Source organism: Myxine glutinosa, chromosome 12, assembly GCF_964187855.1.
Source record: "Myxine glutinosa chromosome 12, kmMyxGlut1.1, whole genome shotgun sequence".
In the NCBI taxonomy this organism is placed as follows: domain Eukaryota; kingdom Metazoa; phylum Chordata; class Myxini; order Myxiniformes; family Myxinidae; genus Myxine; species Myxine glutinosa.
This window is the reverse complement of record NC_136272.1, coordinates 99,850,893-99,874,424: the sequence shown is the minus strand read 5'-3', so window position 1 is coordinate 99,874,424 and position 23,532 is coordinate 99,850,893. Positions and strand designations below refer to the sequence as shown.

The 23,532-nt window shown below is 43.3% G+C and overlaps 1 protein-coding gene across 1 annotated transcript in view; it reads right to left on the bottom strand.

Moving 5' to 3' along the window:
* Window positions 1-5,182: 5,182 nt before the first annotated feature.
* Window positions 5,183-23,532, bottom strand: part of LOC137437679 (progesterone receptor) — a 378,860-nt gene continuing 360,510 nt past the window's right edge. The window contains exons 7-8 of the mRNA XM_068132179.2: window positions 7,127-7,278; window positions 5,183-6,938 (exon numbers count right to left, since the gene is read on the bottom strand). Coding sequence (XP_067988280.2) covers window positions 6,777-6,938; window positions 7,127-7,278 — 314 coding nt within the window. The 3' untranslated portion in view covers window positions 5,183-6,776. The remainder of the gene's footprint in view (window positions 6,939-7,126; window positions 7,279-23,532) is intronic.

Sequence of the window (23,532 nt, the reverse complement as noted above, 5' to 3'; positions counted from 1 at the left end):
AAAGCTGAAATTGGAAAAACAATATAGCCTATTTTACTCCAGGGGGTCCCAGGATTACCCACCCAAAATTTCGTTGCGATCGGTTCAGCCGTTTTTGCGGTACCTGGGAACGGACGGACGGACGGACGGACAGACGGACGGACATTTGGTGAATTATAGTAAGATGGTGAAAATTATGTTTTAAAGACGATTTGAATTACCGATTTTACGCCAAGAATGGTGGGTTAAAAGTGCCCGGCAAGCAAAACCGAGTCACCTATAGTGACCTTTGTACGCGCAAAAGGCCTCGTCTATCATTCATACGTCATTTAGAAAGTTGTGTATTTGGAGATTATAAATTCTGTAAAATCGAATTCAATGTAATCTATAACGATTTGGTTCCCGAATTTTTACCTTACGTTATAACAAAATTCCTCGTATTGAGTCACTGTATAACGAGTGACACATGCACTTTGTATCCAGTACAAGACCACAAGCATTGACAAAAGGGTAACTCTGCGAGCGCAATCGCTTGTGAGCTGTAACGCATTGTGATGGCAGTTTGTGCAGCTATCTTTCCCTTCCTGGAACTTAATGTCATGAAGTGCACTGTAGAGCGCGAGGTCCGTAAAACTTCCTGTCCATTGACCCAGATTTGCCTCGTTTCTTTGAGCAGATTCCACACAGCTACATTCTTACTTAATGGGCTGATACTGAAAGGGATAAAATGGCAGACGTTAAATTAACAGGGAAAATGAAAGATACCATCGCCCACATAAATATTGGAAATGACGATGGAAGAGACATCCGGCGGAAGTACAAGGAAGTGCAACGTGCGGAAAACCAAAATGAGAGATTTGGAAGTAAATGCCCAAAGTAACATAATATGTAGATATTTGTAATGAACAAGTGTACGTAAAGTGTTCCCAGAAATGTATGAAGTTCAAATGCAATCAAATAAAGCTTAAGTAGGGTAAAAGGTAAGGGGTCACTTTATTACCTCCGCCACCAAAGGTGTCTGTCCGTTTGTGCGTTTGTGAACAAAATATCTCAAACAGTTGTGAACGGATTCGTACGAAATTTTGCAGAGATGTAGCGTATGTGACAAGGACGAAATGATTAGATTTTGGCGAAGATCCGGATTCGGAACCAGCTAGTAGAATTTTTTAAGTGATTCTTCACCATTGAGTGATATGGCCAACCAGGTGGAGGTATGCTCTCTACTGAGTGCCATTCTAGTTACATGTGTATTAGGGGAAAATATCAAGTGGGAGAGCGGTTGAAATGATCAAATTAAAACAATCACTTACAGGAAAGAGGAAATGAGTATGTGGTTTGACAGAAGGACAGTAGTTGCTTCACCATACATGGAATTAATTTGGATAAAGCTCGATCATAAATCAGAGTACATTTTATTTGCTGTTCAAAATGTGCAAACACATGAGATGTCACACACAACTACCTTCCAAAAAAACTCTTCTGGCCATACAACAATACTGGCATTCCATCATATGGAAACCGCTCAAAACTTTGTAAAAACCAAGACTTATGCCTTAATAGTTTGAGCATATTCGACACATCTTTAGTGTACACCAACGAGATGTGCTGAAAGCACCGAAGGTTTTCAAATAAACCTGAGCCAATGGACAGAAAGTAAGTCTTGCACACTGCTCCGTAGTGGACACGTCTCGTGGAGATGTCTATCCATCGTCACCCTTCTTTCATGGCTCGATCTCGATATCCATTGAGGCATCGGCATGGGTTTAGCAGGTAATGGAATCAATTTCTCATTTTATTGCATTCGATTCTGTGTTGCACGCCCAACATCGGCACGAGTTATTGGAGCCTCCCAGCGGTCCAGTGTATGGTAAGGGGTACATATGCACAATGGTCAGATTCAGGTCGATTGAGCATGAGACCCCTTTTTGGATCGCTGGACACTACTGTGAAAGGTTTTTGAATCGGCATGAGTTGACAAACTGACAATATCTTCACCTTCGTGCAGAGCATCTCTACGGCCTTTCAACAGGAATAAAGTGGAAAACCCTCGTTTTAAGCTTTTTTCCAGTTCAGTTATAACCTTCCTTTGCTGATGCAGCCCCACCTAATCTGAGCAAAACCTAGATTCTCGAGTTGTTTTTGAAACTTTTCATCGCAAGGTTTTCTCTGTATTAATATTTGTAAAAACATTTTTGCACTGTTGTAGGTTATGTAGTTAATCAGAAAAAAGGATTGTTTCCATCGGACAAACAACAGCCATTTGTTGGAAGCCAAGAATTAAATCTGAATGCGTATTCGGAAGTGAAAAATACTTTGAAAATGTATTATGTTTTGTGAAACTGGTATCTCTCCTGATTATGTAATGCAGTATATGTGTATGTGTTGTGTGTGTGTGTGTATGTGTATATATATATATATATATATATATATATATATATATATATATATATATATATATATATATATATATATATGTGGTGTGTATACGAGGGCCAGTCAATAAGTAACCTTAAAATGACGATATAAATTCAAGAATGTAATGTGTGTAGTTGTAGACGACTTATGTTATATCTTTGGGTAAGTCATGTTTTGCCTGTTTTAGATCTGGCAACATTGAGCGTATGATGTCAGTAGAGCAGTTCCAAGATGGCGGCTCCCTTAGAAGCATGCACCAGAGAGGAGTAACGTTTTATCATCCGTTTCTTGGGAAGTGAGGGTGTGAATCCCAGTGAAATCCATCGCAAAATGAAGATGCAATATGGTGACGCATGTTTATCGCTGCAGCAGGTGTACGACTGGGACAAGAAGTTTAAAAGTGGAGTGTCCAGTGTGGTAGACGCTGCTCGGTCGGGCCGGCCTCACACAGCCGACACACCAGAAATGGTTGCAGGAGTTGAGCGCGTGCTGAGGGAAAACCGTCGCATTATGCTGGATGAAGTGGTCTCCGAATTGAACATTAGCCATAGTTCAGCACACCATATCATTGAGAACGTGCTGGGGCTCCACAAAGTGTCTGCAAGGTGGGTGCCTAGACAACTCACACCCAAACTGAAAGAACGGCGAGTGGACGCATGTGAAGAACTTCTGTGACGTTACGAAACAGAAGGCGACGCTTTCTTACAACGTCTAGTGACTGGGGATGAAAGCTGGGTCCATACTTTCAGCCGGAAATGAAGAGGGCAAGCAAAGAGTGGCGCCATTCAACTTCACCGAAGCTCAAACAATTCCGCACACTGCCGTCCGCTGGAAAAGTGATGCCGACGCTCTTCTGGGATAGCCGAGGCCCACTTGTGGAGCATTACATGCCCAGAGGGACCACAGTCACCAGTGCATCATACTGTGAGCTCCTTAAAAATCATCTGAAACCAGCAATCAGATCAAAACGTCGTGGACTACTCACTACTGGTGTTTTGCTGCAGCATGACAATGCTCGGCCCCATACTGCCCGCACTACAGCTGCAACAATCGAGGACCTGCATTTTGAGTGTCTTCTTCATCCACCCTACTCACCAGACCTCGCCCCTTCGGATTACCACATCTTTGGGCTACTTAAAGAGGCGCTTGGTGGAACCACTTTCCGATCCGACAAAGAGGTTCAAGAGGCGATGCACGAATGGCTACACAAGCAGCCAAATATTTTTTCTACAGGAATCCAGGCATCAGTAAAGCGCTGGAAAAATGCATTAAACGCAATGGAGATTATGTTGAAAAATAACACAGTTGTTACACACGTACATGCAATGAACAAGTTGTGAAAAATATTTTAAGGTTACTTATTGACTGTCCCTAGTACATACACATACATATATACACACATGGTTTCAACTTCAACACATAAACAAGAATTCAAACATGTTCAGCCTCATTCTTTTCATCCAAGTGGCATTCCTAGAGGCAAATCCCTTAACAGTTAGCGACCCTAGTTTCCTATGTGCAACCTTAAAAGCCAAACGTTTGCTGTAGTGCTGTTTGGGTTTATGGCTTTGTAGGAATTTAACATCAACTGTTTTTATTTGGATTTAAAAAAACAATCCACAGTTTAATTTTCCCATGCTTTATGAAATGCAAAGCGTTTATTCTATTCATATTAGCGTATGCTAGTTAACTGACGACATTAAGACTGATTGTGTGAAATACCTTTATTTGCTTTGATATTCAATTTTGATAGTTTGCGCAACCCAATTGCACCCAAATATTGGTGGTATCTCTCGCGATGAAGCTGATTCTGAGGGTCTTTCACCCTCTCACTACAGGCAGGTTGGAGGTCTTTCTATCCGCTAGCGACTCCTCTCCGGCCTTGCTCCCCCAGCTCTCTCTGGGCTCTGTCCCCCAAATATTCCTTCAGGTCGCACAAGATCTGCCAGCAACCCTCTTATGGTTAAACTGCCAAAAACAAGACTCTCTGCTCACCTTCACTCTTTCATTCCTCTTTTTTCCCCGCCTTTGGAACAAACTCCCCCACCCTCTTCAACCCCACTCCACCCTCCAGGTCTTCAAAACAGATGTTCACCACCATCTTCCCCATCCAGAACCTTGATCTTTTCTCCACCCATTAATGCACCCCAAACCCACCTCATTTAAATTCCGTTTTCTTTCCTGAAAGTCCCTGTAGTATCCATCTTGTTTATCCCGTGTACCCCCCACCCTCTCCCTTCCAGAGATCTCCTGATGTCCCTGTTTTCTACTGTTGTGTTTCCCTCTCTCTCTCTCACCCTCTTTTCTCCTGCTCCCTTTATTATATGTTCTATGTGTTAGCGCTTATATGAGCCTCGACTAAGTATACAGAAAAATAATACCTGTAGTATATATTTTTGGAACCCCCGATCCCCAGGCCCTGACATCCCAGGTTGGCCTTCCCTCACCAACTGTTCTGAGCCAGATGTTTACCCTCAGTCCATAACCATATAGGCCGTTGCGTCATCTTATCTCCCTTCTCTTATTTCCTTCTCTGCTCTAAGTAAACTCTTTACCTAACTTGTGTTTTGATCCGAATTTGTATGGCTATGTGTTCTCGATTAGTTTAATGGACCTGGAGATTGGGATTGCAGGCTCTAACCCAAACCCAAACCACAACCGAGGATGCCATGAGACTGCCTTTGGCAGTTAGGCCACATGCTTTCCCTTTACAGAGGATGATCCATTGGGATTAAAGTTCCAGTGACACAGGAAGTCTTATAATTGCTTGACACTCATCATGGTCATATCATTTTTGTTTCCCTTTATTGTTTATTTATTTCATCTATTATAGCAAGTATTAGCTTTACTATGAGCCTTGAGATTTATGGAATAATAAAATTTTATTTTTATTTTTTATGAGGGCCACTAAGGTAAAGGAGAGCTGGCGGGATGGCTTTGAGGTATGCACACTCACCTCTACTATCTAGCCTGGGTTTGAATCTCGACCCGGGTATAAACTGTCATCCTGGTGTTTCACAGGCTGGGTGATTAATAAATGTGTGTGCTGTCCCTCAGATGGACGTTAATCGGGCATCGCGTATGCCGACATTAGTTGGTGGGTCTAAAAGATCCCACAGTGTCCTTCACAAAATGTGCTGGCACCCTGGCCCAAGTTGTAAATTACTGCTGAGAAGGCAATAGCAAACCACCCAGTGAGATGCTCCATAGCAAACCACCCAGTGAGATGCTCAATAGCAAACCACCCAGTGAGATGCTCAATAGCAAACCACCCAGTGAGATGCTCAATAGCAAACCACCCAGTGAGATGCTCAATAGCAAACCACCCAGTGAGATGCTCCATAGCAAACCACCCAGTGAGATGCTCCACAGCAAACCACCCAGTGAGATGCTCAATAGCAAACCACCCAGTGAGATGCTCAATAGCAAACCACTCAGCCCTTGCCATGAAACTGCTTCAGCAGCACCGACACTCTGTAACAGAGTATGGCACATCAGAATCATCACAATTACGGTAAAGGAACAACCCAAACAGCATTCAAATATTTGAAAAACAAACAGCTTTGGTTGATCCTATTAAATGCTCTGGGAGGACGCGATAGCTCAGAAGTAACCATCTCACTTCTGAGTTGCCGCGTCTGGGTTTGAGTGCCGACCCCAATGTAAACTCTAACCCTGGTGCTTCCCAAACCATCACTGGGTGTGTCACTGTGTCATCCATCGGTTGGGACATTAAGGCAGGTGTCCTGTCGCCTGCTACTGGCAGACGCATTGATAATCCCACTGTGTCTTTTGTGAAGAGTAGACTAATGTGTGCCAGCACCCTGGCCAAAAAGTTCAAATCCCATACCTGCCTGCTGGAAAACCTCCAAGAGACTGCTTCGGCAACACCGGCAACCTGGAAAGCCTATCATGATCATCAAGAAATTGCCTAAAATCATTTCGCATTTCACTTAATTGTTTGAATTATTTAGGATCTATATTTGTTTTTCCTCCTTATTAATATCATGAACTCGTCGTGTCAAAATACAAAACTGTTGAAAAAAGAAAAGAAAATAAAAAGGTATAAACTCTAAAGCTCACAGGATCTATGCACCCGTGATTCCAGGAGTAAAGTGGTTGTTTGATGCTAGTCCGAGGTTTGGCAACTTAAGTAACGTTTCCGCAGATTTCCTATGGCACATCATAGACACATGCCCTGAAAAATCATGCAAAGCGCCACGTCTTTGGAAAAAAATTCGATCGGTAGATCGACAAAATGAAACGATGGTCGGGCAGCACAGCGAGCGAAGGAGGGGCCTTGACCAGAGGCTAAAGCCATAGAAAAAAGGAGTGGAAATATGAGCCGACGAGGAAAGGGAAATGGCAAGAGCAAAGAGAGTTCAACGTCCCTTGCTGTGGAAGAGCAGTGGCTTGGCCTTTCCCGAGAGGATGCGCGGTAGCTGAGCGCTGATCATTTCGGTCATCATCTCTGGAAAGTCAACAGCCAGTGCCTGCGACTGGACAAATGTGTGGAAGCAGAACTGGAGAAGGTTTCCGACGAGCTGTGGAATGGACACGGGAATGAGGGTGCAGCAGAAAGAGCAAGAGTCAAAGGATGTCGGGAAACCCAGAAAGAGAAAGGCCGAAGAAAGCGTGAAGCAAATGTTCTACATCTCAGTTTTGAGGTGGCGCGTAAGATTTTTGAGGTGGTGCGTAAGCAGATGGGTGTCAATGGTTGTGTTCGTCATACGTCATGCATGGAGTCGAGCATTTTGGTGAGCTGATAAAACCGTTGCCATCCCTCTGCCCGGTTTCCTTCCACCACCACTTTGTTGAGCTCCCGGATGTAATTCATTCGCATTTCGTTGAAGAAGTTTTGCATTTTTAAGCCCTCTTGTGGCACTGGGGGAGAAATGTGGGTTTTCATATGTATCAGGTACAACATGTCAAATAAAGAAATGAAATGTCAAAAATATGTCTTGTGTTGTGAACTGTGTATTGTGCTGTAAAGTATGTCTCGTGTTGTAAAATATGTGAAAATAAACTTGGCTAATCGTGTGCTTGTAGATTAGCCACGTTATTCCCTGAGAATGATGCCAGGTTATAACCCCAAATTGCTCTATGTTAAAACGAGCATTTCCGCGAGGCCGGTTTGGTAGTTTTTGCCTCTAAGCAAAGTGTAATTCAAAAGATTGAAAAGGTGAAGCTGCCAAGTGTTCTTGTTTCTGTCTCTAGCTGTTATTACAAACGGCGGACACCCTGACCCGTGGCCATTGCAACAGACACAGTGGCCGTAAGTTAAGTAAACGACGTCATGTGACCTGTGAATAGCACCTGTTTCCAATCAAAGTCTCTAATTAAAACTTCCAACCATGATTTAATGCGTGGTAGGATATATCGTTTTACAGAGCATAAGACACTTTTAAAGGTCTTGCAGATGAAAGGAGCTTCTAATGGGGTTTGCTCTTAACTCGAAAAAGAAGAGGAGACATGGAAAATGGTCCAAAATTTAAGAGAATATGGAATGCTGTGCTTGATGAGGTGGAGCACATCAGAGTTCCAGTGGATGAGGAGAGATTGGTATGCAGTGAAAAGAAACCAGAGGTTCAATCGGCCATTGTCTGGGCAATATGGGGTGGGAGGGGAGGGATGAGTGGGTGGGAAGGAGGGTTCAAAGGTCAACACTAGCCTTAATTGGCTTAGTGAAGGCTCTACAATAATTGTGATGTCTGTGAAATATACATATATACTGTATATCATTGTCTAAATGTGCATGTGCATCTGACCAAATGTTTTGGATACATATCACATATATGAAAATTGCTTAGTCTCATACCCAAGCTAAAAAAGGCAATTAAATAACTCTCCTGGACAAAACATTTTTAGTACAAATAGCCAATGTACCCCAATGTAAAAAGCCAATTTTAGCCAATGTACCATCAAAACAAATGTATAAGTACATCGTATCAAGCCTGCTAAATGTATACTTCGACAAAAGGCCAATACGTCGTCATAGAATGGGGGGTAGAGGTACTGTTGTCTCGAAGCAGACGAGTTCACCCCTCCTAGCCTTTTTTGTTCTGTGAAGAGACTTTTCTATATTTGTCTTGTTTCAATCCAAGGGGCTGGTTATTCTGCTTTTGTTTTCTTTGTGTGGCACCCACCTCGAGTGGCCCTGTCAGCTTTGTGCTGGCAAATATCCCATAAAAAATGCATAGAAGGGCATTGGCCAAAATATGGCGTTCATTGTATTGTAAAAATATTAGGTCGTGACCATATTTTAGCTTAACATGAAGGTCAAGGCTGGTTGGGATAAATGAAAAATCTAATTTTTAGCTCACCTGGAACGAAGTTCAGGGGAGCTTATGCGATAGTGCGTCGTCAGTCAGTCCATAAACACTTGAAACTTGAAACTTCTTCTCCAAAACCGCTGATGTGATTGCGACCAAAGTTGGCACAAATGATATTTGTTGTGTTGTGACTAAAGTTTGTTCACGGCATTAAAAAAAAATTGGGGTCTAAGGGGGTCTACCGGGGGTCAAAGTGCATCCAGGTTTGACCCCCCCCCCCCCCCCCCCCCCCCAAAATAGGAATTTGCTTTTTCCTCTGAAACTACATACAATTTGGATGAAACTTGACCACAACCTTCATCTTTATCTCTCAACATTGGATTTCGTACCAATTCACGAGCCTCGATTCAGTATACAAAAAAAAAGAAGAAAAAAAAGACAAATTATACAACATTTCTCTGTCGGCTTCATGTTTTTCATCCTACGTAGTGTTATTCCCATAATCAATATCATGCTTCATACACACTTCATCAACCCTATTTAGAGGTTTAGACCAAGGTTTAGGATTGTCAGCCTCATATAATCTTTTATCCAAGTTTGTTCCTGGACCACAGAAAGAATATCCCGGTCGGTGTAATTCCCTTGGAATTCCAGTTGTTGTAAATTTACTCCCTGACAAAAACTTTTGTATATCCCTGTTACGGATTCGTCACTTCCGTTGTGGTGGTTTTCATCCACTGTAAACATTTTTGATTCCATGTACTATTATTGTTTTCAAAAGGTTTATTGTTTATGAACTGTTTTGAAAAGGTGAAAAAGTTAGAGTTAAAAGAAACAGGAAACCGGATCGGGAACCGGACGACGAAGAAGAGGAGAAAAAGAAGGCGGAGCGAGTGAGTCGGGGAAGAAGCCGAGCGGCGTTGAGGGTTTGAGCCAACGCTAGCGAACGGAGGTCACTAGCGAACTTTTGGGTTTCCCGGGAAAGGGATTCCTGCGACAGAGTTGTTATCGCTGTGACAGATCAACCTGCGTGTCAGGTTTTGCGGTCGATTCCGAAGAGAATCGTTGAACTGCCATTACGTCTCGAGAACGGGCCGTCGGCCATTTTGACTCACGCGCTTTGCGCATCGCGCAAGGTCTTTGCTTCGCTTCAGCCGTTTTCACGGCATTCAGACGTATCTGGTGTGTGTGTGTGCAACGTTATCCATGCTTCGTGGCTTTTGAAGGTTAATTTGCGGTTCGCTGACTGTGAGCCGTGGAACGTCCATACCCGAGGGTGAGATTTCCCAGTCGCCTGGAGGGCGCCTTTGGATTTCCCAGTCACCTGGAGGGCGCCTTTGCGCAGCTTTGGCAGCAGGACTGTAACTGCCAACCCAACGGGATTCTGGTCTCGATTGGACATTGATCTGACGATCGCTGGAGCGGATCGACTTTGGCTTGAAGCCGGAAACAACTTTGGCTTGAAGCCGGGATTAGAGACATTGGGAATCTTCTTCTTTTCGCTCACTTGGAGCACAGTGAGTTCTATTGTACGAACCTGATGGTACCATCATAGGATATATATTGATTGTACTTTTGATTACTATTATTGTTGTACTGTTATTCTTGTGTGATCTTAATACAATATTTGTTTGTTGGTAACAATTGGTGTGGCTTCACCATTGATCTTTGACATACAGAATAATACATTTTTCTGCCGTGACTCCTCTCGGGGCTCGGAGGTACACCGTGACCCGGGGTTGGGGAGGAGCACGTAGCAATCTCCCCCACTTTTATGCTTAGAAATGAATTGACACTTTTTAGAGCCACACAGTAAACATGTTCCCTTTTGATAAACCCTCTTATTTTTTTACTTTTAACATACGATATATTTTTCGTATTAGTTTTCTTTTTACACTTAACACAATAACTCATTTATTTATGAAAAAAAAAATCATACAGAGTGTGAAAACCTTTTGGGTTTCCAACATATACATTTCTATCTTGATTTTGAAAACATAGAGAATCCTTAAGAATGCCTTCACTCTCTCCTCCATTTATTTAGGGGGGAAAATATATATGTTAAACTTTAACTAAAGTCAATAACACCAACATCATCAACTACATAATCTTTTCCTTCTTCCTTATCCCCATTTTCTCATTTAAATCTCCTCCCCTGAAATTGAAGTTATGTCAAGCACTCTTAAAATTAATAATTTCATTACACCTTTCATTTATTTATTTTCCTCCTCAGTGCATTGAGTTTGATTTATTTTCTGTTATACTTCTTATATTTTATTAATCTCACTGGTTTCCATATTTTAATATTTTTACTCCCTCTCTCTTTCCTCCCGTGCTTCAAAAAGGGGTCCAACAAAAACAACAACAACCACGGTGCCCGAAAAAGGCCAACCTCCGCTTTGCGGGGAAACATGGCCTCTAAAGGTGGTTTTTTCTTCTTTTTTTCTCTCTTTCCTCCCTATCTTTTTTTCCCTTTCCTCCCTCTCTTTTTTCTCCCTTTCCTCCCTCTCTTCTTCAACTCCTTCCTCATCCCTTACTACCCTTGAACCATCTCCCCATAGAATATCAAACATATATTCATCTGGATTTCTTGATATTCCTGTATCCCTCGACTCTGATTCTGCAACTGGTCCTGACGGCATCAGCCCACGGGTCCTAAAATCATGTGCTTCTGCACTTTCACTCCCTCTTTCTGTTCTCTTCACCCTCTCTTTTGCTCAAGGTCATCTGCCATCTGCTTGGAAATCAGCCAACATCACCGCTTTGCACAAAAAAGGTGCAAAAACAGATCCCAGCAACTACAGACCAATCAGCCTTCTCCCAATTATCAGCAAAGTCATAGAATCCATCATTGCTTCAGATATTAAATCTTTCCTCTTCTCCAATGGCTTGATCTCTGATCATCAATTTGGTTTCAGACCTGGTCACTCTACTCTGGACATGCTGCTTCTGCTTTCTCAACAATGGATGGAGGTCCTCAACGCCAAACAGGAAATTAGAGCTGTCTCCCTTGACATTTCACGTGCCTTCGATACGGTCTGGCACCCTGCTCTGCTCTCCAAACTCTCCTCCTTTGGTATCCATGGAAATCTCCACGCATGGCTGGCGGACTTCCTCTCTGGTCGTAGTCAACTTGTGGCCCTGAATGGGTTTCTCTCATCTCCTCTTCCTGTTCAGGCTGGAGTTCCCCAAGGTAGTGTTCTGGGCCCTGTGCTTTTTCTGGTCTTCATCAATGATCTCTCTGACTCTCTTGAAAATCCTCTCTATCTCTTTGCTGACGACTCTACTCTCTGTCGCTCCATTCCTCATCCCTCAGATCGGCAGTCTGCAGCCTCCTCACTCTCTGCAGACCTGGACAAAATCACAGACTGGTCAAACAAGTGGAACATGTCTTTCAATCCTGACAAATCTCACACTCTTACAATGTCTCTCCGAAAGGGCCGACTGGACAACCCTCCCATCTACTTTCTCAACAATCCTCTCCAAGAAGTTCTGTCGCTCAAGCTTTTGGGTCTCACTATCTGCCATGATCTTTCTTGGGAAAACCACATTTCCAAGCTGGCCTCCAAAGCCAGTCGCCGACTGGGCATCCTCCGTCGTGCGAAGTCCTTCCTTGGCACACCTGAGCTCCTCACCACATACAAGGCTTTCATCCGCAGCTCAATGGAATACTGTTCCCCCCTCTGGGCTGGTGCTCCTGCCTCACACCTTGCTCGGCTTCACGCTGTTGAGGCCAAAGCTTTCAGAATCATTGGAATCTCCTGCGATGTAGTCAACGCCGAGGGCCTTTCACTCACTCACCGCAGGCAGGTTGGTGGTCTTTCTGTCTTCTACCGACTCCTCTCCGGCCTTGCTCCCCCAGCTCTCTCTGTGCTCTGTCCCCCCAATATTCCTTCAGGTCGCACAAGATCTGCCTGCAACCCTCTTCTGGTTAAACTGCCAAAGTCTAGGCTCTCTGCTCACCTTCACTCTTTCATTCCCCTTTTCTCCCGCCTCTGGAACAAACTCCCCCACTCCCTTCAATCCCACTCCTCCCTCCAGGTCTTTAAAACAGCTGTTCACCACCATCTCTTATCTTCCCCCATCGAAAACCTTGATCTTTTCTACCCCCGGTAATTCACCCCAGAGTCCTTGCAGTGTTCATATGTTTTAATCCTCTCCCACCTCCCCCCAAGTCCTCCCGATGTCCCTGCTCTCAAATGTTGTGTTTGTGTCCTTCCCCCTCTCTTTTGTGTCCTTCCCCCTCTCTCCCCATCTTGTCTACCGCTCCCCTTGTTTTTTGTGTTTTGTGTGTCGGTTTGTCTTTTTGTGTGATTAATGTTAGCTCTTTCACGAGCCTCGATCTTGTATACAAAAAAAAAAAAAAAAAAAAAAAAAAATCCAAAATAATTTATTTTACAACAGGAAACCAATAAAATTTCTTCTGAATTTCTAAAAGAGCTTTGTATTTTATCAACTTTGAAACCTTTTCATTATTTAACATTTTCATTAAATCTACATTTGTAGGTTTATTAACATCAGTATAAAACCAATCTTATGTTGAAAAACTCCCATTCTTATGTTGTAGGACATATTTATTAAAATACCGAATACCCTTTTCTTGTAGGTATGCTTAGATACAGAAATGAGAATTTTCTTGAAGTCTTCTTGCTGTCATTTATGTATCAGAAATATATGAGAGATTAATATGATGACAGGTAATATACCTCCCCATCTTCCTGTTGTTAAATCAGTTTGTAATCCCTGGCTTACTATATAAAATCCTGTTCTTTGTGTTCTCATTAAATAAACTATGGCAAAACTGTTGTTGATTTTAGCTTTATTAAATTCCTTTATTTGTTGATAACTAACAGTGGTTCTCATTATCCTCACCAAGTGGATAATATTCTTCTTTAAGTGCTTTATTTAATTACTCTAGGTCTTGTAGGTTTATTGAAAAAGACCAGTTATACCCTAAATCAGACATATCATACGCCCAATGTTCTATTCTCATAAAAACGATATGTCCTTCTTTATAAAAGTTAATTTTAATTGGAACTGTGATTTGTATATGACCTGGGGATGTATTTAACATTTCTACATCTTTTGAATATAGAGACATTTTATTTAAAGATATATATTGTGATAAATCATTTAATCTAACAAAGTCATTGTCATCTGTGGGGCTTGGATAATTGATTAATTTTAAATTATTCTTCATATTAATATTTTTACTTGTATGCAGATTTTACTTTGGGAGTTGTTGCATGCAGATGATCTGGTGTTGATTGTGGAAAGTATGGATGGACTGAAGGAAAAGATGAACAAGTGGAAGGAATGTATGGAGACAAAAGGTCTGAAGGTGAATATAGGAAAGACGAAGGTGATGGCAAGTGGTAAAGCATGTGGTGAGGTGGAAAGAACTGGGAAGTGGCCATGTGCTGTGTGCAGGAAGGGTGTCGGAGTGAACTCCATTCAATGTACAATGTGCGCTGAGTGGGTTCATAAAAAATGTAGTGGTCTGAGAGGGTCATTAACCAGTGTGGCAGCTACATTCAAATGTAAGGTGTGCACAGAGGGAGCTGCAGATGGAGGAAATGTTGAGTTGGATATTTGAGACGGCGTGAAGCTGGAAGGTGTGAAAACATTTTGCTACCTCGGAGACATACTGAATGGAGAAGGTGGATTAGACATGGCAACGGTTGCTCGAGTGAGATGTGCATGGAAGAAGTTTCGGGAACTGAGTGGCGTGCTGATGAGGAGGGGAGTGTCATTGAAGCTGAAGGGAAAGGTGTATGCTGCATGTGTGAGAAGTGTTATGATTTAAGGGAGCGAGACATGGGTCATGAATGTAGAGCAGCAACGGAGGCTGGAAAGGGTGGAAATGCGAATGGTTCGGTGGATGTGCGGAGTATCGTTGAGAGAGAGGAAGACAAATGATGAATTGCGAAAGATGATGGGAATAGAGCCTGTGATTGATGCTGTGAAGAGGAACAGGTTGAGATGGTTTGGTCATGTGTTGAGGAAGGATGAAAGTGACTGGTTGAGAAGAGTGATGGAAATGAATGTAAAAGGAAGTAGAGGACGGGGAAGACCGAGAAAGACTTGGCTAAAGATGGTGGATGAAGAAATGCGGGCAAGGGGGTTAACAAGGAGAGATGCAGAAAATAGGGCAATATGGAGAAGATTGTCATGGGGACCGCAAGGCTAACCCCCGCTCTAGCAGGGAAAATGGCCTAAAATGCATGTTGTTGTGCTGTTGTGTATATTAATATTTTTACTTATACTATATTTTTGTCGTTCAGCCTGTTCAGCCATACAAATTATTATTTGTATAATAATTTGATAAATCAATATCCAACTCTCGGGATACCCCAAAGGTTGAACCATCTTTTCCAACATAAGTCATTTATATTAGATTGAAAATGACATCATAAAAATTTTCATTATTGTTGAGTTGAAATAATACATATAAACATAAATGACCACAACATTTAGAGTCAATATCTTGGACTTGAAATGTTTGATAAACAACATTCTGTAAGAATTTTATTACTTCAAGAGGTGGTGGAAGAGCATAACTATCAAAATATTTTTTTCCCTGGCTATTATAAATACAAACCCAATGAGAACCATTCCCATTATTATCTTCAAATTCATAACAATATTCTTTGTATTTTTAGATAACATTGTTAATTCATCTCTCATACAAATAACCACTTTATCTATTTTTTATTTTTTACAATATCTAGCAAGTTCTATATTTGACATTGTATTCTTTCCAAATTGTTTAAACCATTTATCCATTTATTTATGAGAAAGATATAATCCATTACCCCTTTTAGTTAGTTTTACACCTGCCTGTGCGATAGAAGAAAGCATATCTCCAACTAACAATCTCGCTTTATCAGGTAGGCTTTCAAGCTTTTCAGCAAAATCTACAATTACACCACTAACAATAATTTTTTTCTCCAACTCCTTGTTATGTCTTTCCAACTCTTTTTGAGCCTGTATTTGAGCCTTCCATTCATTAGCAGTTTTTACCGCTGCTGAAATACCACACATCAATGCTCCCACCGCACTTAAACTAGCAAATAAAGGAATTAGAAATGGAAGAAATCCTCCACTCGTTTCGCTTGTTGAATATTTCTTTAACATAGGTTTTGTCATTTTAATTTTAAGTGAACCAGCATCATTTAGTGTTTTTACTTGTGTGTGTGTGAGTAACACATCAATTCTTACAGCTCCTTTTCTTTGAATTGTATTAACATTAATAATACAAGGCTTTTGATTTTGAATACAAGATGTTAATTTATTAAGATTGATTTGATTAACATATACCCCTACCATTTATTTATGAGAAAAAACCTATGTGATATTAATCATAACACCATTATCTGTATTAATCTGCAATTCTGTTTCTTCCAAAAGCAAACAATATGGATCAACTACTTTAATCTCCCCTCTTTCAATGTATAGGGAAGTATCCACTCTATTAGACTTTAGTTTCCTTTTGAGAACTCAGGTCAATTGCGTAGATTGTAAAAAGTTTTTGAAACGAAACTATATCCTCTTACAATGTGAATATTTTGTTGTGCCAAGACAGACTTCCTCAAATATTTGACCTTCGTTCCTCAATCGCATATGTTCCTCCATTGAAATGTAATAATAATCTTCACCTTCTACTTATCCTGGTCGCATTGCTCTGGTTGTTGTAGATACAATACGAATCATAGGGTGTTTAAAAAATAAAACTTACAATCTTTTCATTTTTGCGATTCAAGAACTTAGTTTCATGAAAGTTTTTTCCTTAAGCAGATTTACCCACAAGATTAATAATAATAGTTGTCATTTATGTGTGTAATTATTTATAAAATAAAAAAATATCATTTTGTATCTCATCTTGTTTCACAACAATATATTTATATTTTCCAGTCGTTTGTTTCATGTGAGCCTCAAATTCGTTTTTACTACATAATGTAGAACAATTGTCTCTCCAAAAATGATTTACATATATTGAATTTAACTTGAATAAAATAAAAGTATTGGCATTGTTTCTTATTGAGCGACGAGGGAGTTGAAAGTATGATTGACTGAGATAAATACAATTACAAGAAGAATGTCTCCCTCTCATGTAGTAGATATCCATAACCGTTTGGTTTCTCTCATTAACACAATCATCAAAGATAACGAGGTTCTTTTTTGATGTATCTAAATCTTGGGGTGAAACTATATCATCTGTATTATCACTGAGAATACAATTTATGGGTTTATGTTTTGATTGCTTTTTTGTATCACAAAATAGTTGTATTATATCTTCAATGTTATAATCATTTAGTTTGTTTTGAAGTTTAAATAAACCGATTATGTCTTCTTTTTGAAGACCCACATTAAAACCTTGTGATAGTAGTTGATACTCAGGTTGAAAACTTGACTTTGTGAAAATTATTAAATTATCATAATCTAAAAAGTTGGGGGTAAGGAGCATCTTTAAAAGCAAACAGGTTTTTCCACATCTGCTTGAACCATCTATTTATTAGACATCTTAATGAATTTGGAAGATTTTTATGGTTGTTTTATTTTATCTTGTTTGCCCAAACAGGCAAAAAATAATTCATTTATATATTTGGAAAACAAGTCAACTAATTTTTTACAGGCTTTTATTTATAAACTCTATGTTTTAACCTGAGTTCAGGTTTAATTACAAGATAATTCATTATTTTATCTTACTATAATTCACCAAATGTCCGTCTGTCCGTTCGAAGGTACTGCAAAAACGGCTCAACCGATCGCAACGATATTTTGGGTGGGTATTCCTGGGACCCCTGGGAGTAAAATAGGCTATATTGTTTTTCCAAGTTTTCCAATTTTCCGGTTTTTCCAAACATGATGGAATAATATTTACTGATATGAACAGTGATGTGGCTTTTATTGAAATTCTACAAATACTGTTTAGATTTTGATGACAATTATGAACCTGCCGCGAATGCGGAAGTGGACAGATGACGGTAATTTGCGGGTTTGATAATATCTCAATACAACCGTCATTCAATCGTAATGTTAAATCGTTAAACGTTAATCGTGCTAATTGTTTTGTTAAAGTATCAATTGATGATTGTGAGTGATTACAATTACGATTTTGAATTCGTAATTGTATTCACCCAACCGTACGGAACTTCACATCAGGATTTAAATATTTGTTTATGTCACGAATGTTGTTAAAAGTTTATTTTTTATATTAATGTTATTTCATTTGTGATTGGAGTTATGCTGTTTGGAATGAAAAAAAGAGATATCGAGTTCAAGTGAATGACTAAATGCCGTGACGGTTTCTACTTTCTCAACGTGAATTCGTGGATCGCCATATGCAGATTCGCCATTGACTGGGTATGGAACAAAAAAATGTTTTCTGACACCTCACTTGCATCCTCAACTTAGAGTTGAGGGAAACAGAAAGCAGAAAGAAAGACCTCATGGCAGCAGAAAGACACATGAAAGCCTGCTTGGAGTTTGCAAAAAAGCACCTAAAGGACTCGCAGACTGTGAGAAACAAGATTCTGTGGGCTTTCATGTGTCTTTCACTGAGGAGAGGCTTCCGTCTTGCCACTCTGCCATAAAGCCCAGATTGGTGGGGTGTTGCAGTGATGGTTGTCCTTCTGGAAGTTTCTCCCATCTCCAAACAGGATCTCTGGAGCGCAGCCAGAGTGACCATCGGGTTCTTGTTCACCTCTCTTACCAAGGCCCTTCTCCCCCGATTGCTCATTTTGGCCGGGCGGCCAGCTCTAGGAAGAGTCCTGGTTGTTCCAAACTTCTTCCATTTAAGACTTATGGAGGACACTGTGCTCTTGGGAACCTTCAATGCAGCAGAATTTTTTTTGTAGGCTTCCCCAAATCTGTGCCTCGACACAATCCTGTCTCTGAGCTCTGCAGGCAGTTCCTTCGACCTCATGGCTTGGTTTTTGCTCTGATATGCATTGTCAGCTGTGAGACCTTATATAGACAGGTGTGTGCCTTTCCAAATCATGTCCAATCAATTGAATTTACCACAGGTGGACTCCAATCAAGGTGTAGAAACATCTCAAAGATGATCAAGAGAAATGGGAGGCACTTGAGCTAAATTTCAAATGTCATAGCAAAGGGTCTGAATACTTATGTAAATGTGATATTTCAGTTTTTTCTTTTTAATAAATTTGCAAAACTTTCTAAAATCCTGTTTTCTCTGTCATTATGGGGTATTGAGTGTAGATTGATGAGGGAAAAAATGAATTTAAACGATTTCAGCATTAGGCTTCAACAAAACAAAATGTGAAAAAAGTGAAGGGGTCTGAATACTTTCTGAATGCACTGTAAGTCACTGATATATAACATGAAAAGAGTAGGGCCGGTCATGCTCTATTGTGGGAGTTCACTTCATACTTTTGTCTAGTCTGACAGTTGTTTATAACTACACTCTACATGCTATCCAACAAGAAAGTTTCAATCCACTTCAGGAAAGGGTCTCTGATTCCTATGGCATATAATTTCTTAACAAGCTTTTGGTGGGGGACCAAATCGCAGGCCTTGCATAAGTCCAAAAAGAGGACATCAACTGCTTTGCCTTCATCCAACATTGCTGTCCAATCTTCCTGCTCCCCGAGAAGCTGGGTGGCATAAGAGCGGCCCTTTGTGAAGCCATGTTGGGCATCCATGAAGACTTCATGACGTGGGTCCAGACCACAAAAAATGCGGTCCATGAGGATTTCTCTCATGATTGACTCAAGAACCTTACTCACAATGGATGTTGGGCTGATTGGTCGGTAGTTCCCTAGTGGTGTATTGCTGACCTTTTATTGAATGGCATGTGTTCCCCACGGGTGGTAGAATTGCCTCATTAAGATACTTCTGGAAGACTATAGGGATGGGAAGGGTGATGGTTTCTGTTATTTCAGTCAAAACTTTGTTGCGACGCCCCTCTCCCCCTCCCCAGGTTTCTGCAGGGAGCACGCAGTCTCCCATCAACCTGTTTCTGGTGAAACTCCCCGAATCCAGAATCACTGCTCACCTCCACTCAATTCTTCCTCTTTTTCCCACCTGTGGAACCATCTTCCACATTCTCTTCAATTTCATTCTTCACTCCAAGTCTTCAAGAGAGCTGTTCACCACCATCTCAGATCATCTCCAATCCAAAATCATGATGTTTTCTACCCTGGTTAACTCCCCTCCCATGCCAAAGCTCACCTACTTCCAAATTTCCAGTTTTTCCTTCCTGAGAGTTTGCTGCTGTATCCATCTTGTGTACCCCATTGCGTCCGCCCCAACTCATCATTCTTACCCGCATCCCTCGTTTGTCCATCTCCATCTCTTTTGGTCCTCGGCCCTGCAGTTGGTGTCTACCCACTCCTACTGCTGTTCCTTTTGTTTACTTGCGTTCTGATCAGCTCTGTGTTCTCGCTCTTCCACGAACCTTGACTTAATACGCAAAAAACTTTGAGCTGATTTGCCATCTGAAACAGCTGATTTATTAACATTCAGCAGCAGAGAGAGTTTCTTCTGCAACAGCTCTGGGGTTTTTTCGACATTTGCTATCTTAAGGTCCTCAATGAAAAACATGCTAAAGGCCCTATTTAAAACTTCTACTTTTTCTCCATCAGCAGAAGTGGTAATGCCATTATCTTTGATTCGGTTCCTAACCTTTGTAGTTTGCTATTTGCATACTGCCATAAGCCCTTTGGGTTTCTCTTCAAATTATGAACAGGTTTTCTTTCGCAATCCCTACTCAAGCGACGTGTGGTGTTTCGAAGTTCATTCATTCCTGATCTTTATGTATTCCCAGTAGGCTGCGTTTGTCTTTATAGTGACATACAGTATTTACTCCACATCATGTGTTTTTTTCTGGCCAAAGGCTTGTGCATTCCTTGTCATGCAGATACTTCCTAGACTTGTCTTTTCCCTCGATTTCATTTCAAACTTCCTCCCAAACCACCATCTTTATGATGTCGCTTTCTCTTGGCATTTAGTGTAGCAATTGAGGAGAAATCTCTTCCTTCCCATGTTATGTCACCACACGTTATCCATGCTCTATCGTATCAAAAAAGAAAGCAGCACGTGCCATTTTTATATTCTTTGGCATGACCAGGCCGGGGTCAGAATAGATTCCCTGCTCGCCCAGACTTATTGGTATTCTCTAACTGAGTCTGGTCAAAGTCTCAATTTATTGTTAAGAAGACGGTTTTATGGTGAATAATGAACAAATACAAATTCACCTGTTGACAGGACCCTCTCACAGACATCACATCACTACACCTGTATACAATAATTACCAGGGGCCTTGGATTAAAGTCAAGGATGGAGCCTCCTCCAACCCCCCACATCCACATTATTCCCACCCAACCCTCTCTGAACAAGAATAAAGCGCAACATTTTCACAATGAATGTCCGTTCAATAATAATGCATCAGTTTGTGTTTTGACTTTACTCTATTCTCCAATATTCACCAAAACAATACAGAAAACGTTGAGCTTGTAGCGGCTACCGCTGGGTTTTCACAATCGCCTTGCACCTATCAAGGACGCGGAGCGATCACCATGCCGGGCTCGTCCAGGACGCCCGGGCAGGCCCGCGCTCAACTTGGCAGGCCTCGGTCGGGACGCTGGGCCACGGCCCCTCTCGCCTTTCCTGGGCAAACGCTCCGGGATAATATGTATATATATTGCTGCCCGAAAAACGGGCTTTTGAGAGTGCCTGAGTGTTTGGTTTGATTAAAGCAACTCGGATGAATTCCAGCTTTTTGTCGCGTCCATTCTTCCGATCGACGTGGGAGCCCCAGCTCCTTCATTGGTGACCTACCGACATGGACACGGCAGTCGCCCTTAAACTGCCTACCTTCTGGGAGGCTCACGCGGCGGTTTGGTTTGCACAGGCGGATTCCCTGTTCGCCCTGCGAGGCATCACGGCCGACGACACCCGCTTCCACCATGTGGTAGCAGCGCTCGGTTCGGCCACCGCGGCCCGCGCCCTGAGCCTCCTCGAGAGCCCGCCAGCCGCTGAAAAATACGGCGCGATTAAGAAGCTTCTCCTCGACGCTTTCGCCCTCCCATCGGCGGAACGCGCACGGCGCCTGCTCGACCTGCCCGAGCTCGGCGACACGCGCCCTTCCGAGCGAATGGACTACATGCTTTCACTGCTCGGCGAGCACTCTCCGGCATTCCTGTTCCGGGAGCTGTTCCTCCGTCAGCTGCCTAACCCGGTACGCCTCGCCCTGGCAAGCACGACGATCACAGATCCCCGGGCCCTTGCCAGAGAAGCCGACAAGATCTCCGCCGCAGGACAGCGCATCGCAGCGGCGACATGGGACCCACCGCCGTCCGACGCAACACCCATGGCGCCCGAGCACCCGGCACGGTCGACGACCGAACTGCCGACGCAATTGGCGGCCGCTACCCCGAGCCGACCACCTCCAGCATGACGACCGGGGCCTCCACCTGACCAAGCGTGGTGTTACTATCATGCCAGGTTCGGACAGAAGGCCCGGACATGCCGACCCCCGTGCACCTTCGGCAGGCCGGGAAACGGCCGGGCCGGCGTTCATTACCAGCCATGAGCGCCGCCGGCCACACGGGCAACTTACTGTTCATCACGGATAAAGCGTCCGGACGGCGCTTCCTGTGCGACACCGGCGCCCAACTGAGCGTCATACCCGCCTCTGACCAGGACAGGCAATCCGCGGTTTGCGGCCCCTCCTTGGTTGCGGCCAACGGATCGACCATCCGCACCTTCGGCCCGCGCAACGTCACCCTCTGCTTCGGCGGCCAACGCTTTGCTTGGACGTTTGTAACCGCAAACGTGCCCATGGCTCTGCTAGGCGCCGACTTCCTCTGCGCACACGGACTGCTGGTGGACGTCCAACGGCGTCGTTTAATCAACGCCGAAACCTTCAGCTCCCTGGTATGCACATTGAGCAGCTCCGCGCCGACCGAGCTGGCATGCGCCATCCCGGCGGCGAATGAGTTTGCTCGCCTGCTCACGGAGTTCCCGGCCCTCATGCAGCCGACGTTTTCGGCCGTCGCAGTACGGCATGGGATCGAGCACCACATACCAACCATGGGCCCGCCGGTCTACGCCAGGGCCCGCCGCCTCGACCCAGCCAAGCTCGCCGTGGCGAAGGCCGAATTCGACGCGTTGGAGCACCTCGGCATCGTGCGGCGCTCCGATAGCGCGTGGGCCTCGCCACTGCACATCGTGCCAAAGCCGGGGGGTGGATGGCGCCCGTGTGGCGACTACCGCCGTCTCAATGACGCTACCACCCCCGACAGGTACCCGATCCCGCATATCCAAGACTTCTCCGCCCGTCTGGCGGGACGGGTCATTTTTTCGAAAATTGATCTCATACGGGGATATCACCAGGTACCTGTCAGGGCGGCCGACGTCCCTAAAACGGCAGTCATCACGCGTTCGGCTTATTCGAATTCTTGCGGATGCCGTTTGGTCTCAAGAACGCGGCTCAGGCGTTCCAGCGCTTGATGGACGGCGTGCTGTGTGACCTGCCGTTCCTTTTCGTTTACCTGGACGACATCCTCGTCGCCAGCACGTCCCGGGCCGAGCACCTCCTCCACCTCCGAACACTGTTCGGGCGCCTCAGCGAGCACGGCCTCATCGTCAACCCGGCCAAATGCCACTTCGGCACGACGGCCGTTGATTTTTTGGGCCACCACATCACCAAGAACGGGGCCGTGCCGCTGCCAACCAAGGTCGAGGCCATCACCACGTTCCCGCGTCCCCGCACCATAAAGGCCCTGCAGGAATTCCTGGGAATGGTGAATTTTTATCACCGCTTCGTGCCCCGCGCTGCTCAACTCATGCGGCCCCTCTACGAAGCCCTCTGGGGCAAGCCGGCCAAGCACGACATCGC